This window comes from Polypterus senegalus, chromosome 12 (assembly GCF_016835505.1).
Source record: "Polypterus senegalus isolate Bchr_013 chromosome 12, ASM1683550v1, whole genome shotgun sequence".
Lineage (NCBI taxonomy): Eukaryota > Metazoa > Chordata > Cladistia > Polypteriformes > Polypteridae > Polypterus > Polypterus senegalus.
Genome location: NC_053165.1, coordinates 67423717 through 67440546, shown reverse-complemented (window position 1 = coordinate 67440546; position 16830 = coordinate 67423717). Strand labels below are relative to the sequence as shown.

Sequence of the window (16830 nt, the reverse complement as noted above, 5' to 3'; positions counted from 1 at the left end):
GCAATTGTGAGATTTGCTTTTAAGCACCACTTATTTTTCAAAATTTCAGCGTATCAGAGTAATATTATAAACTAAAGGCACAAATAAGTGATAAAGTGGTTCCTTTCTGTGAGGTGTACGTGTGTTGTATTTTATCTTCTGTAATAACATCAGACATATGAAAGTGTGTTTGTCAACAGAGAACCCTAATAAACGTGTAACAAAATAGAGTTTGAAGAAAAATTAATAAATGAGTAGACTGGCTGATCCAACAGACCTGACTGCATTGTTTATCACTTTCTGTCACCTCACACATTCTCATTCTTCAGTTCCCCACAAAAAAAATATCACCTGGGGATAAATTCATCTCAAAGATCTGAAAATTCAAAACAGTATTCCTCATAATAACAAAAATATTTAAAGGGACAGGCATTCAGGATACATTCATTTGCTGGCTCTGGCATTAATCAGTAGAGACAAAGAATGGAGGCTGACTAATACTTTATTTCATTGCTTTAAACTATTAAGAATCTACTTCAATTATTCCTCTAGATCAGTAGTTTATAGCCATTTACCTAATACCAGCCTCCTTTGCACATGGATGTTTCTTTTTAAATCTTACAATGACACTCGTATGCTTTTCCAAAGCAAAATGCTCAAATAGGAATGGGCAAGGGTTAGGAAGAGGTAGTGACTTGACAGTTCTCACATCATTTCAGACTTTTAACTACAAATTAAGAACATTTGTAAATCATTGTTCCAGTATTTTCAAAATGTTTTATATGGCCCAGCCAATGGGAAAAACAATGCACTAAACAACTATTTGTCTATCCCCCCCTTCTTACGCTCCATAGGTACTTAGAGTAGTGTTGGGAAGCTGGATGCTCACTTATTCAGTTACTCCTGGTACTATAGAGTTGACGTCAAATAAGCAAAGCATCACAAGAAGAAGCAAAATGAGAATCCAAACTCAATGTCAGAAATTCAAGCAAAGGTTCACTAAGCAGGAACGTAACACAAAATGAGATAAACTGAAAAAACATCAAGATGTATTTTGAAGGCCTCTCTACTCTATCACTTTACTTTTTTTCCAATACAAAAGATTCAAGCAAAGATGCATTTCATTTATTGCGTAGAAGATGTCTAAAATATTAACATAGCTTATTCTCAAACCAGTTAGGGAAGCCTCACCAGATATTCGCAGTTTCTTTAGAGGAGGAAGGGAGATGATGACAGTGTGCATGCCATAACTTCATAAGGGATCTTTCTTTCAAACGTATAGAGGTTAGCTTACTCATTTTACTAAGTTACCCTCTGTTGCTCAATTTCCCTTATGCAGTCACTGGTTTGGAAAAGTTAATTTGTAGTGTGTTACACCTAATGTGCAAACATTTTTCACAGCTTTATTTGTGTTACTGAGGTAATTTAAAATTGCCTGACAACACATGTGGAATCTCTTTGGTCTGTGCTCTGTACTGTACAATTAATATGTCTTTGTGAATTGTCAGCTCTGGAAGTGGAGTATGGTCCAATGAAGGCTGCGTCAGAACAGGAGGAAATCTGTCCTTTTCAATCTGCCTGTGCAACCACCTGACTAACTTTGCCATCCTCATGCAAGTAGTGCCACTGGAGGTAAGAATGTATCTACTGTATATAATTGTTATTCTTCAATAAAAAGGATTCTGAAGTAAAATTTGATCACAAAGTAAAATACATTCGCTAGCCTTTTAAGAGAATCATTTTGTTATGCTCTGTATGAACTGGCATGCTCACACCATGAAATATCTTATGCGTTCAGGTTATTAGTTTTCTCTTAGTGCAAACATGGAATTCACACCATGAAGCAGTGAGAGAAGAAAGCAAGACAAGACCATAGAGTCTTGCAATAAACAGAAAAATTATTTACTATTCTGATCTATTCATTTATTTTACTGGAATTTATTCCCATTAACAGGCAATCCTAGTTTCAAAGCGAAAATAACATTTTAAAAATGTTTCCAAATAAACCACAGCAAATGGCAGTTCCAGAAGTATTTTCATTTTCCAGTTCACATTTGGTAGACTTTGGCTTAAATTCAAGCCATGTTTTGATACATCCCTACCAGGCTCCTACATCCAGATGTTACAGTGTTTGTCTGCTTGTCTTTGTAAAACTGTATAAACTCCCTGAAATTAAAAGAAACATTTGTTTTAATCTCCCATATTATGGCTCTGGATAGTTTTGCCCTTTTTCCTTTAAAAGAACCAAACCTCTTGAGAACCCTAGCAGGTTTTCCCTCATCATTTCTCAGTGTCTCATTTTGTCTCTTGTCTCTACAAATTGTTAAGTCCTTAATGTGTAGAAACAGACCCATAAACTGACACTGCCATGATGATGACTTGTGGTAGGAATGATTTTATCTGCACTCAGAGTGATTTGGACCACAGTAGTCAATTTTTCAGACCATGGAATCTTGCTCCATTTGGTGTCAGATGGCACTGTCAAAATTTGATGTGAACTTTTGCTTTGCCACTCTTCTGTGAAGCTGAGATTTGTTCAGCACCTGGTAATCTGCTGCTCTAAGCACAGCAGTGGAAGACACATGTGCTTTAAATAGAGCTACTGTATCTCAAACTTTTGGTGTGCTATATGATGAGAAATCGTCTTGTCCATCTTGTCCTCAATTTTAAGGAAAATGATATTCTATATGAATTTGGAATTCTTTCTTTTTATAGTAAACCTCATTAGGCTTTGAGAGATTTTCAACTAATTTGAAAATTCCATGTAATTTTAACATGAATGGGGCTTTTCAATAAGCCAATCCTGAGTTGGCTGTTCGTCTGTATTAAGTACTCTTTGTTGGAACTTTAAGAAGCCACAACGATAACAACTAACGACAAGGATATGCACAGCAGTGGATAGCTAAACTTTTACTTATGGGTCAATATTTGATGTAAACTGAGGACATTTAAGTAAGGATATCCTGAAAGACATCAGTCATTATGGCCTCTGAATCTGCAGTAACTTTCAGATTGGTGATTATCCTTTTTCCACAATATGTACAACTTAATTAGATTCAAAGGTTCTAAAATATATTCAGAAAGCCGCTTACAATCAATTAAATAAAATTTTTTTTTTTTTTAATTTTTATCTACAAAGAGCACATGTGAAGTATTTTACATAGTATAGACATGGTCTGCTGCCCTTACTAGAAAAAAAAAATAGCTGAAATGGTGCAACATGTGGTGCTCAGATGTTACATTGGCACACTTTTGTCACTCGGTCAAGCCCTCACAACTAAAACCTCTTGCCTAGCTCTATATATTTCTATCAGACATGTATCTCAGCTGAAGCATTCCTCTTTTCTAAAGCTCATGTGCCCCACCCTCTATGTGGTTTTTATTAAAAGCAATCAGATGATTTCTGCAACTGAAGCTTTCAGTCCTTTCCCCTGCATAATGCAGTGGGTTTTTCCAATCCATAAATATTCCTGTTGTATTACATTTCTGTGTGTAAGGGTCACCTCAGGACTCTTGAACTTTGGCTCTAGATATGTAAAGCATTTTTGTTAATGGTACAACCCCAAAATGAGAAAAAAAGTTGGGACGGTATGGAACATACAAATAAAAAAAGGCAGTTATCCTTAAACTTACTACTTCTTTTTTCATTGCAAACAGCATGAACCCAAAATATTTCATGTTCTTTTGATAATATACATTCATTCCTGCATTTCAGGCCATTTTAGGAATGGATATAAATTAACAATTGAAATGAAGTTGACCAGACAAAACATGAAATATCTTGGGTTCATACTGTCTACTATGAAATAAAAGTCAAAGTAAATGTAAGAATCACTGTTTTTTTAAAGTTTTCCATACCTTTACCAATTATTTCTGATTTGTAGTTGTAGTTAAGAGAAAAAATAAGTATACTGCAAATGTCTAAAAAAGAAATGCAAGGAGTTTCAGTTTTATTTTACCAAGGTTTCAGTTCACATTAATACTTTAAATTAGGAAGATTAATTAGACCACTAATGAAAAATGAGTTACCAGTGATATTGATGGTGTTTATTGAATGGTTAAGTGATTTTTATGCATTTGGTTGTTTATCTTGACTTTTGTTATGAATGGCAATTAAGTTGCCAATGTTTGTTATTTTTTTGTTTTTAGAAATGAAGTAAAATTTGCAAAAATTTGAACCACATTTTCATTAGCAACTTATTAGTGCAATAATTGCTCTGTCATGATCTGGTTTCTTTTGGATTTTTCCTGTTTCTCCCTTTGCTTGTTCTGACATATTTTATATTATTTTGGGGTGTTTTATGTTAGATAACCCATTTGTACTGTTTATTTTTATTTTCAGTTTCATTGAATGTAGTTAGAGTTATTTCCCAGCTTCCTGCAACACTATTTTTTTTTTTTTTTGCTTTTCAATGTCATAATCAAGGCTGAATTTTAGGGTTCTATTGCTATTTCTGTATTAGATGCATTTCCACTGACAGACTGAGGAGACCCCACACTATGCGACTCTTCAATTCCACCCGGGTTAATGTTAACATTATACAAAGTTATTGTCTGTCTGTTATCCCTTCATTTTTATTACTCTTTAATTTAATATTGTTTTTTGTATCAGTATGCTGCTGCTGGAGTATGGGAATTTCCCCTTGGGATTAATAAAGTATCTATCTATCTATCTATCTATCTATCTATCTATCTATCTATCTATCTATCTATCTATCTATCTATCTATCTATCTATCTATCTATCTATCTATCTATCTATCTATCTATCTATTTCGCATAACCTTTGTTAGGGTTACGTCACACATTTGTAGGGATGTGGTCCCTGTGGTCAAGACCTCAAGTTTATCGGCACAATGGAATAAAAGGTCAGAGATTGCACCAAGTGATCTGTAGGTTAACCCTTTAAATACACAAAACACTGTCTTTGCTAATTGATATTCGTGTTTTGCCTGTATTTGACTTCTTTCTTGATTTTTGACTTTGATTCTTGTCTCTTGTCCAGGGTTTGGTCACTTCATTTATATATTTTTTTGTTTTGTTTTGCCTTTGCATGTATCTCCTGGCTTAGCTCAAAAAATGAGTTATCTGTTTCTTTCCAAGTTAGGACATCCTGTTTGTGGTTGTGACAATAATGCTAAGAATGGACAATCAGATGTGTGCAGCATGTGATTTCACCAGGATTGTGGATACAATGAAACATTCTAGCATGTTTTTCTTGGGATTTTGAGGCTTTGACTGCTGAATTTTTGGTTTTGTTTCTCTGACTGTGATTTGGTTTAGTGTTTTGATTTTAACACCTACAGTTTTGAATTCTTGGTTATGATTTTTGTCTGTGTTTGAAGAGTACATGTCATCTTGTGATGCCTCATTCCTAAATATGGCTATATTTCCCAAATCTGTAAGAACAGACTTTATCGATTACGGGCTGCAACATTTAAAATATAAATTCAGAAATAAAAAATATTTACAGCACGGTGGCGCAGTGGTAGCACTGCTGCCTCGCAGTAAGGAGACTTGGGTTCGCTTCCCTGTTCCTACCTGTGTGGAGTTTGCATGTTCTCCACATGTCTGCGTGGGTTTCTTCCCGGTGCTCCGGTTTCCACCCACAGTCCAAAGACATGCAGGTTAGGTGCATTGGTGATCCTAAATTGTCCCTTGTGTGTGCTTGGTGGGTGTGTGTGTGTGCCCTGCCTGGTATTTGTTCCTGCCTTGTGCCCTGTGTTGGATGGGATTGGCTCCAGCAGACCCCAGTGACCCTGTGTTAGGATATGGCAGGTTGGAAAATGACTGGCTGACTGACTAGCATGGCAGAATTTAAATAAAAAGCATGAAAGTTAAAACATGGCAAGCAACGGAGGTGAAACTGAAAAACTTACTGTCATTACAGTGCAATGCAAACCATAACATTTCAAGATGCAAAGTACAAAAGAATACAGAAATATGCAAGTTTGACTGAGGGTCATGCAGTTTATGATCTGATGAAGCATGAGAAAACATAATATGTAAAAATAACTTAGATGAACGCCCATATCCGTATTCTTCAACTACATACAAACACATAATTAAATGCCTAAAAAAGGCTGCAGTTATCTTCTGATCCTGACCCTTGACTAAGAATCTCATCGTAAGGTGCCCTGACCCTTTGTTCTTTCCTGATTTTCCACTCTGTACTTTTCCTAACTTTAAGTTCTGGTTTGTCTCCAGTAAAATACTATTACTGTGTTTGTGTGATTTTCTGGTTATAATCTCTTGCTATGTCTTCTTGTCCACAATGTTGGCTAATGATTAGATACTTACCATCTAACATGTATGGTGCAGATCACCACAACTGGATAAGCAATGTTTTATTTAGAGTGATAACCCATACTAAAAAAATATTAGGTGTATTATATGAATAGCACCATTTAAAATAAAGACAGCAAAAATGAAAGCAACTGCTAAAATTCAGCATCTTGCTTTTATTTTTTTATTGGTTATGTTGATGGTAATTCACAGGCTTTGAGTGGCCCATAAAACAGTTTTCTCTAATGTCTTTGTGTTTGGAATCAATTAAGATTCTTTTTATAAGAATAAGGAAACAGCAATGGTTTTTGGACTTTTCCATTTCCTTACACTGTCTTTCTTAGAGAACTTACTGTCATGTACATGATGCATTAGGTGGCTTTGATGACATATTTTTCAGTGAATATACTGTATACATTTGGATTTTACCTTAGAATGTGTCCAGATGACAAAGTCTTTATGACAATAGTCCAATGAATATGCAATCTTTTAAATTTCAGTAAGCATTCAGGTACTCGGAGCTTCAAGGAACTTCAACTGGAACTTGCCTGGTTTATAATCAAGACAATAAAGAACCCTCCATAGAAAGGATGCCATTGAATAAAAATAGTGCTAAAATCATAGAAACGGCAGAAAGCTTGACCGTTGTGTCTGACATGCACCCTTCCTTTTGCAGTGCATTTACAGTGCGTTACGTTTTCCATATAATGCTTTGTGTTTCATGAATGGCAGCTTCTTATAGATTTAACACTTGTGCAGCTGGTTTGGGTCAAAGTCAAAATATGGCATAAGCGTCGGCACAATCTAATACCAGAGAAAGAGAGCCACTGAGTGTGTCCTGTCAGTGTATTTATCTCAATGAAGTACAGTCCTATTTTATAAATGCAAGAAACCATAGACACATGGCAGAAACTAGAAAATTGTGTGGTGGAGAGCAGGACCATATTATTTGAACAAATTTTGATGATATTTTGGACAGGCAGGATGAACAGGATGGATGAAAGCTGGTACGTTGAAACCGTGAACAGGGAGTGTTGTTTGCTTTCAAAAGAGAGTACAGTTTAAAAATTTGGTTCCTTTAAATGACTGATTATCTCCCTCCTTCTCTCATTCTCATGATTTGTGTCCCCATGTGCAACTTAGAATTTTGTTTCTGCGCACACTATCATCCCACGGTCTCGTTTCTATGATTCATCTCCATCTGATATAACATTCCAATATCACCCTGTCCTTTCAAAACTATTGTCTTCTTTTCACCGGATAATTGTATTGCGCCAACACAATAATAAAGTCTGAAAACTCCATATTTTTTCCTCCATAACTTTTTACTGACTTCTTTGAAAAACAGGTATGTTATTTTTCACAAGCTCTGAAATGGTGCAATTGTCATAATGACTTTGTTACAAAGGAACTATTTTCCTCTCTTGAAAATTTCATCTAAGGAGCATATTCCTCCTTTTTTTGTAAAATAACATAATTTCTAAAGTAAGTCATGTCATATTGAAGAATGAAAATACTATTAGCTACAGTTAGGGACAATATTTTTGGCTTTGCTATACTGCCATAATAAAGGAAGCAAAGCTAATCTACAACTCAGCACTTTCGGAGCAGGGCAAGTTATGTGATTAAAATGAGGGCACTGATGGGGGTAAAACTGGAGACTGCAGATTTATAACTGTGAAAACACATCATAGATTTTTCAATCACTACTTTTATGGACTTCTGGCATAAAAATATAGTTACTTTAAGGATACCTGCAAGATGCCAAAGCTGAATGTTATAAACTGAAACAAATTCTATTTTTGGAAATTTTCATAGTTGTTGCTGGTGGCTTGTAAAGTAACATGCACTGACATGCAACTCGGTCCTCCTTATTTATTATCAGATTCACTGGCTTTAAACACATACTTGCAGCATATTAAAGAATGTGTTCATGTCTCATTAAAACAGTGTGCAAGGCAAGAATACAATCAGGTCATTAGCTATTTAGCTTGGAAAGCCGTCAAGTATGGTAGTAACAAGTTCTTATGCCTTTAAAGGATAAGAAGAATAACCTACCATCACAGCTGAATATTTATTGTTACTTAGCCAATTATAACATGTATGATTCACCTTACTACAGTACTAAAGAAAACCTTAGTGTCTGAATGTGTTGAGCTTTATAAACTCTCTGAAATATAAAGCAAATCAGTATGTCCTGCAGGACGTGTTAGCTCCACAAATGGATCAGATTCACTGTTGGGCAATGTACTACAGAAAGGTAGTTCTACTTAAAGGAATGCCTCAAAGCCACAACAGCAGTAAATACTGTAACAACAACAAACAACCATCACAACACAAATAATAATTTAATACATATCTTGTAGTGGCACAATGGGTAGCGCTGCTGCCTCGTAGTTAGGAGACCCAGGTTCGCTTCCTGGGTCCTCCCTGTGTGGAGTTTGCATGTTCTCCCCGTGTCTGCGTGAGTTTCCTCCGGGCGCTTCGGTTTCCTCCCACAATCCAAAGACATGCAGGTTAGGTGGAGCCCAATTTTCTAAATTGGGCTTGGTGTGTTGGTGTGTTTGTGTGTGTCCTGCGGTGGGTTGGCACCCTGCCCAGGATTGGTTCCTGCCCTGTGTTGGCTGGGATTGGCTCCGGCAGACCCCCGTGACCCTGTGTTTGGATTCAGCGGGTTGGAAGATGGATGGCTAATATTTTATAACCAGATTATGTATATGCATGTAAAATATGCATGTTCTCCTGTATCCGTGTAGGTTTACCCTGAGTGCTCCAGTTTTCTCCCACAGTCTAAAGACAAACAGGTTAAATGGATTGCTGTTGTTCAATTGGCTTTAGTGTGTGTGTGTGTGTGTGTGTTGACCCTTCGATGGACTGATGCACTGTCCAGGGATTGTTCCTGCTGTGCGCCATCATGGAAGTCACAGCAAAATCAGTACTCTAAAAATGATGTAACATGAAATAGCATTTTTTCCTTGACACTAGCCATTTGGTCAAGCAGACACATAAAAAAGGCTAAAAACTGTAAGCTTTCTAGTTTAAAGCTAATTATTCGCTCATTTTGTGTCAGAATGCAACTCAGCTGACCTGGTAGAAGTATTACTAGTAAGCGCACTGGTACTGTAAAGTGCAGCAGCATAATTCTCACTGTGAAAGAAGGTGTGTAAAAATGGTCACTGTCAATCATTTTGCCATTTCTAAATACCAGTTTAAGACTCTGAAAGTGGCTTCACTAAACACATGAATTTAATTCTGAAAACCTGCTCTCCTAAGGAAGGGCTGCCATGCCTTCGTCTCTTTGAAGAGAATTTTTGTAGAAATGGAGGCTGGACTTGCACACTAAGTCAGTGAAGCATCACGCCTTCCATTTTCCAGCCAGCTGATCCATTTGGAAATGCTTTGACGTGCTGTAAATTAAAGCCAATTCACAATTGTCACTCTGCTGATTTCAATATCTGTGGCCGATTACTTGGAAACCAATTAGGTTTGCCAGTTACTACCACAGCACATTGATATGTCAATCGCAAATGTCAAATTCCATTCCCATGCTGTTTGTGTTGTACTTTGTAGGTGGGAAATAAGAAACACAAAAAGAAAGCTGTAATTCAGTGCAAAGCAACAAAGGCTGTGTGAGCAAGTCACATTTTAGTTCTTTTCTGATTTATTATCTTTAATGAAGGCACACTGTGTCTTACCAGACAAGAGGAAAAAAATCTGCAGGATGTTTCCTAATGAAGGAAAAATTTAAAAAGACAGTTTTGAGAAACATGGTGAAATTGAAATTGAATTTGCTGATATATGTTCCCATATATTATGCAAGCTTCATAGAAGTATCATTATGATTTGAAACAAAAGCATGTCCTCTAAGATTTTTCCTTATAATTCAATTTCCTGTGTTTTGTTTCATTGAACATTTTTCAGACTCTGTTTTTAAAATTAATTTTTAACATGACACAGCTGTGCCAAAACAAAATTCTAGCTGATTTTACTGGGGCTGCTTGTGTGTGCCCCAGACGTCCACAGTGCATCAAGTAAAACGTTTATACTTCAGTAATTTAAGTTCATGCACTTGTACAGATGCCATTGAATAGCATTTTATTATACACAAAGATTAAATCATAGATCAATTTGGCAATTTCTAATATTGCTTAATCCAGTTCACGGTGGGAAAGGCACGGTGGCACAGTGGGTAGTGCTGCTGCCTCAGAGTAAGGAGACCCGGGTTTGCTTTCCGGGTCCTCCCTGCGTGGAGTTTGCATGTGTTTCCCCGTGTCTGCGTGGGTTTCCTCCCACAGTCCAAAAACATGCAGGTTAGGTGCATTAGCGGTTCTAAATTGTCCCTAGGGTGTTCCCTGCGGTGGGCTGGCACCCTGCCTGGGATTTGTTCCTGCCTTGCCCCCTGTGTTGGCTGGGATTGGCTCCAGCAGACCCCCTTGACCCTGTGTTAGGATATAGCGGGTTGGATAATGACTGACTGACTGACAGTTCATGGTGGTGAGGGGCCAGCGCCTTCAGGTTTGAGAACAATGCTGGAGGCAAACCTGGACAGCACCATTTCATTACAGGGTACACACATCCATTTATAAGGCACGAATATGGATCCACCAATTAAACAGACACATACATTTTTCAGAAGTGGGAGGAGAAACTGGAGTATCTGGAGTAGAACTCATGCAAACAAGGAAAGAACAAGCAGGCTTCACACAGTGAAGTGACAGGCCGCAGCATTTGAACACAGGATTTGAACTATGAGGTAGCAGAGTTAACAACTGCATCACAATGTGTACAAAGGAGCTGTTTAATTACTCCCAAAAGTGGAAGGGTGCTTAGATGAAAAGGGGTTTCACAGGGACACTGGACTGGGGTTCAGACTGAGAGGAGTCATTTAAAAACAGAAGAACCCAAACTCCCCAGTGGAAATCTGCAGCACAAGCCACTGTGGGTAGATGAGGTCACCAGGAGGTGACAGAAACTGCAAATGTCAAAGGTACTCTGGGAAGGAATTTCCTGAATTCAAGCGAGATACTGTCAAGAAACCAGACAGATTTGTGTATACTGACTTGTGACAATGCCAGTCCTGCCTAGTACAAAAGTCTAAAAATAAATAAATAAAATGAAAATATAGGTTGTATATATTTTATATGTTTGTGTGTATATGCACAAACTCATTGAGTGCTAGTAGGTTGATTGTGAAAGTTAATTGAAAAGGTGAACTGTCTTGGAATTGGAGAAAATGAAAAGTAAGTGAGGTGAAGACTATGGTATCTGAAATGCTGAGGCATGGGTCAGCCATTTCACAAGGGCAGATAGTGTCTTGACTAATTTTACAGCAACACCCAGTGCTGGGGGGGTGTTTACCTTGCCCTTTATTTCCTCCCCTCGGTACTCATGTCTGCCTACTGTTTAGATTTATTAGTACCTTTTAATGCATTGCTTATTTTTCTTTTTCATTTTATTTTTGGGCTGAAGAAAACAATATGAGGAATTTACTACATTTAAGTTCCCACGCTGTAATACATACCACAGTTTGTCACCACACTGCTCCCTCTTACAATGTTTCACATGTAATTCCAATCAGCTGACCTGTATACCCCACATATCTGCTTATCATTATTTTGGCCTAAGGGGTTCCTTAATTTTTGCTCTCAGTCAGGTTAAGCCATTATTTAAACTAGTGGATTTCAACCTTTATTCCCCCAAGGTCCCCCAGTGTATCATAAGAACATGTCAGCCCCAAACCCCTCCTGTATTTTTGCTGCAGTCTTGGCAGAGGCGTTTGGGTGCTTCATTTTGAACTTACATCTATTAACGGACTCATATTTGTTGCTAATGCTATTACATTCAGTGTGCTTTTTAAAAGCATTATGTACAATTAATAGGCCATTTGAAAAAAAAGTCTGTATGTTTTGTATTAAATATATTTTTTACTAGTGTCTGAACTTCTCATAAAAAATGAATAGAAATTTTATACCAAAATACAAAATTTGATACTGCAGACATGATTATAACAGCAAAAGCTGCTCACTACACACTTGAATAAAGTATTATTTTTAAATTAAGAATAAAATGATTAAGTATTTCAGAAACAAAAATAAAAGTAATTTTTAAAATTAGAATTAAGAATTTGTTGCTGCAGACAGAAAATTAGTTGCTGCAGACATTTTTTCATTATTTAATTGCCGAAGCCACTTCCACTAGCGACAGTCACATTTAACACAAATAGAAATGCAAATCCATTTTCTCTCCACATTAAACATTGTCAGGTAAGCAATAGAAGGTTTAACAAACAGAACACCTAAGCAGATTTAAAAAGAAGGCAGAGTGGCAGTAGCAGTGTGTGTGAAGTTGAACTACCATTTCCTTTATGATTCTATCACATCTTTGACATCGTGCTAAAACACTCAACACTTTATGGCATCGACACATGTCACCCTCTTTTCACTTTTTCTTGGTCCCATTTGAACTACAGGTTAGTAGCTTCAGTAACTGCAAGGGACCATTAAACCCCAAATTGCTATCCTGATATGATGCAGACATTGGAGATCACATTTTAAGGAGTCCAATTTATGTGAGGTATCTTTGAGATGACTGACAGTCATTGTGGGCCTTATGTAACATGTTTTGAATGTTGATGAAGCTGTCCATTTTAAAAAGACACATTTAACACCCATGCTGTAGCTAAATTTGCAGTGATTTGAGTATTTTGCTGCTTTTTTATAATTATTTTTTATCATCTTGTGGTCCTCCTTGAAGTTTAATGGAGACCCCAGTGGGCTACAGCATCCCAGTTGAGTGCTTCCATTAAAATTCTTCATTTCATTTTTAAATCACCTTCCCATATTGGCTCCTTCCATGATTCCGTTTGCCAGACAGAATCCTAAGGTCTGCTAATTTGTTTGATTTGTGGCTTGCATTACTCCTGTTATTTTTAAAGAAAAAGTAGCAAAGTTCAGAACAGTCTTAAGGCCAATGAAGTACTGTATATGCCCTTTCTTGTATTGATGAATACTGCCATGAAAATGTCTTTGAGTGTTTGCCCCCGCCCCTTACGACTGAGTCTATTTGTAATTTTACAACAGGATTTAGGGGATGTGTCTTAAACCAGTTTGATGAGTGTTTCTTTGCTAAAGTCTTTCTACCCCCGCAAGTAGGCTAAGGTGTACTTTAACATATGGTTTGGGGGGTGTTAAGATTGGTCTGAGGTATGGATGTTTGGAATTGGCTTGTCTCAGAGGCCTTTGAGTACCATGATGTCCTATTGGCTGTAGGGGTTGGACAGAAAACCCATAAATGTGCTTGTTCAACCACATTCTCTCTCTTGTTAAAAACTGATAAAGACCATCACACCATGAACTGACAAGAACAGCACAATGAAGAACACAGCTCAGCAGACATATTGAACAGGCTTGAGGCCTGAAGAAAGCTGAACACCAATGATTCCTTAATTAGAGACATTTTAAGTAACTACAAGTCTGTGTGCCACCTGAGTTACACATCACCATTTTATCAGGTTGTATGGTTGCCAATATTCAAATATACTTTGCATTTTGTTATTATTTATGAATATTATTTTATGTGTAACGTAACTCCTGCTTGTCTTTTTACTACATCTAATTGCCTGAGGTTATAGATATAGAAGGGAAGGTAGGGATAAGTTATATGGAATAATACTTTATAAACAGTGGTAACTCTGTGAGATTAGGCATTCTGACAAAGGCTGCATATTAATAATACAATAGGGGAAGTAGAGCAATATATTTTACTCTACCAAGATAAAACACTGTGTAATCGGTTTATGCAAAGAGTACCTTTCATTTCTTAAGATGCATGTATCACATCTTCTTGTGTCTCCAGTCAGCAGTGGAATGGACCGCCATTGCTGCTCTACAGGGATGTAATCACTGCTTTCAGTTGTAAGTCTGTATTTTGCAAGTCATGAAAAGGAGTTAATTAGAAGCAAACTCCTGTATTTGCCAGCATTTCTAATTTTCAGTTTCTGCAAAGCAATGCAAAAATGCTAGTTTTAATTTTTATGAGCAAGTGTAAATTAAATGCTAAAATTGTAGCAGAGTCCTGGGGAGATTTTTTTTTAAAAACTTGAATGTAATGTGATTCCAAGATTAAAAACTTGCCTTTTGATTACTTGTTTCTTTGCACAGAATGTGCTTCAGGTCTCATGATTTTTTCATTTGTTCCCTGCATTAATTAATAAAGAATGCTTTGTAATCAATTGGTACAAATATTGGTCTTATAGAGTGCATTTCAAAGAGCACAGAAAAATGGAAAATAGCAAAGTAACGATACCTGCAAAGATAGTAACAGGTAACAAAAGATTTTAATTGGCTTTACTGGACTAAGAAGTTATATAATTTAATAGTCCAAATTGCTACTGTAATATATTAATTTGAATTTAAATACGTTTGTACAATTTTTTAGTTTAAAAAAGCACCACATGTGACTTGCCCTGTAACTCTTTTCTCATGTCTTTAGTGTTTTGTACATGTTGACCTAAGAATTCAGAGTGACCCTCACAGTTTTGTGGCATTTTATGCAGCAAATCTTCATGTTTTATTAGGTAAATATTAACTATCAAGTTTGAATATGTTTAACTTTAGAAACTAATAACATGCTACTCTTATATATATATAAAATAAAATTTAAGCCTATGTTTTAAAATGATAAATACACATGGAAAGGCATTTTAGTCCAGCACAGTGGCGCAGTGGTAGTGCTGTTGCCTTGCAGTTAGGAGACTCTGGTTCGCTTCTCGGGTTTTCCCTGTGTGGAGTTTGCATGTTCTCCCCGTGTCTGCTCTGGTTTCCTCCCACAGTCCAAAGACATGCAGGTTAGGTGCATTGGCAATCCTAGTGTGTGCTTGGTGTGTGTGTGTGCCCTGCGGTGGGCTGGCGCCCATGCCTGGGGTTTGTTTCCTGCCTTACACCCTGTGCTGGCTGGGATTGGCTCCAGCTGACCCCCATGACCCTGTAGTTAGGATATAGCGGGTTGGATGGTTGGATGGCATCTTGTCAAAGGTTGGCTGCCACTTGTGCTGCTAAAAATGGTACTGTATTCTAGTGAGCCCACAGCAGAAACAGAGGTTCAAAAAATGGACAGATGGATTATACATTACCTTTGAGAAAGAATGTGACAAGTACTTAAAGCGTAGTGTATTACCTTGGAAATGTAACTAAACATTAATATCAATACTTTATAGCACCTCTAGTGTACAGCTTTACATGCATGTGGAGGGCTGCTTCAAGGAAGCAGGAAGACTTGCTAGCTTGGCAGACCAAAAGGTTGTCTTCAGATCTGAGCTATACCTGTGTCAACCACCAAAGCAGGTGCCTGCTCACCGTGCTGCTACTTTTGGAAAATGTCTTTTGTTCACTGCTTACCACCATGGGAATATGGCAATCCACCAAAACCGGGTGCTCTTAACATTATACCTTGAGTATATCATCATGGAAGTACCTCTGTTTGTTATCTTGGTTGACCTACGCTATAGTTACTGTTAACTTGGTTGTTTGAATGAGTGTTTTACAGTGCCCCACATGTACAGTTTTTATATGCACATGGACAGCTTCTTCAATCAAAGATACTTACTAGCTTGGCATAAGCAGACCAAACAGATGTCTTCACACCTGAGCTACAATTGTGTCAGTCACCAAAGGAGGTGTCCGTTCACCACACTGCTTTCTATTGAAGGTGTCTTTTTTGGCTGCTAACATCTATGAGAATATGGTAATCTTTCACACTAGGTGTTCTTAACAATATACCTTGGCCCAAACAAACAATATAAACATCATACTGCAATAAAGAAAAACTAATAAAAATTTAATACCAATAACAGAAAAATTACAAAAATATATTTGAAAAAGAAAGATCCTTCTGGAAGGATGCAGATGATGGTGAAGATGACTCTTTTCAAGTCTGGGTGAACAGCTGCATTATGTTTCTTTATTCTGCAGAGGTCTTGCATCTTGCCAAGTTTAGTGGGAAATACAGACGCCATGTCTGGGTGCTCTTCTTGTTGTTTCTCTATTTTTTTCCCTTCTTCTATGCACAGCATGCATCCCACTCAAAAAGACCTTTCTTCACGTAGATTAACCAATGATTACATAAATAATCAATAATCTTAAAATCCTAGGCATGTTTGCATTGCATCAGTGTTTTTTTTCCAGGCTGATGTCTTTTCTTATCCTAATTACCTCAGGCTAATAAATTCTAAAATTATGCATAGCAATCCATTTTTAAGACCTCTCTAAAAGAATGATGTAAAAGATACAAGGTTCAGATACTGAGTTAAAATCAATACATAGCAGTCATTTACGGGATGCTAATACTTCAACCCAAGAGTTTGTTTCAGATGAGATCTATAGTCCAGCAGATTAGTTTATAGCAGTTTAGTTTAAAGAGAATTTATTTGAAAGAAGGTAATAGTCCATTTGTCCTGTGTACTGGCTATTTAATCATTGTTAATTTATAACATTCTATCTTAGAGGTGAAATATGAAGTTCAGAATTGTATTTATGTTAAATATCTGGAGTCCAAGTTTCAATTTTATATA

The 16830-nt window shown here is 37.0% G+C and overlaps 1 protein-coding gene across 2 annotated transcripts in view; it reads left to right on the top strand.

Annotated features, from left to right (window-relative positions):
• adgrd1 (adhesion G protein-coupled receptor D1) overlaps nucleotides 1-16830 on the top strand; it is a 161368-nt gene that overhangs the window by 50576 nt on the left and 93962 nt on the right. For both annotated transcript variants that reach the window (XM_039772048.1, XM_039772047.1), the window contains one exon: nucleotides 1488-1611. In XM_039772048.1, the coding sequence (XP_039627982.1) occupies nucleotides 1488-1611 (124 nt within the window). The remainder of the gene's footprint in view (nucleotides 1-1487; nucleotides 1612-16830) is intronic.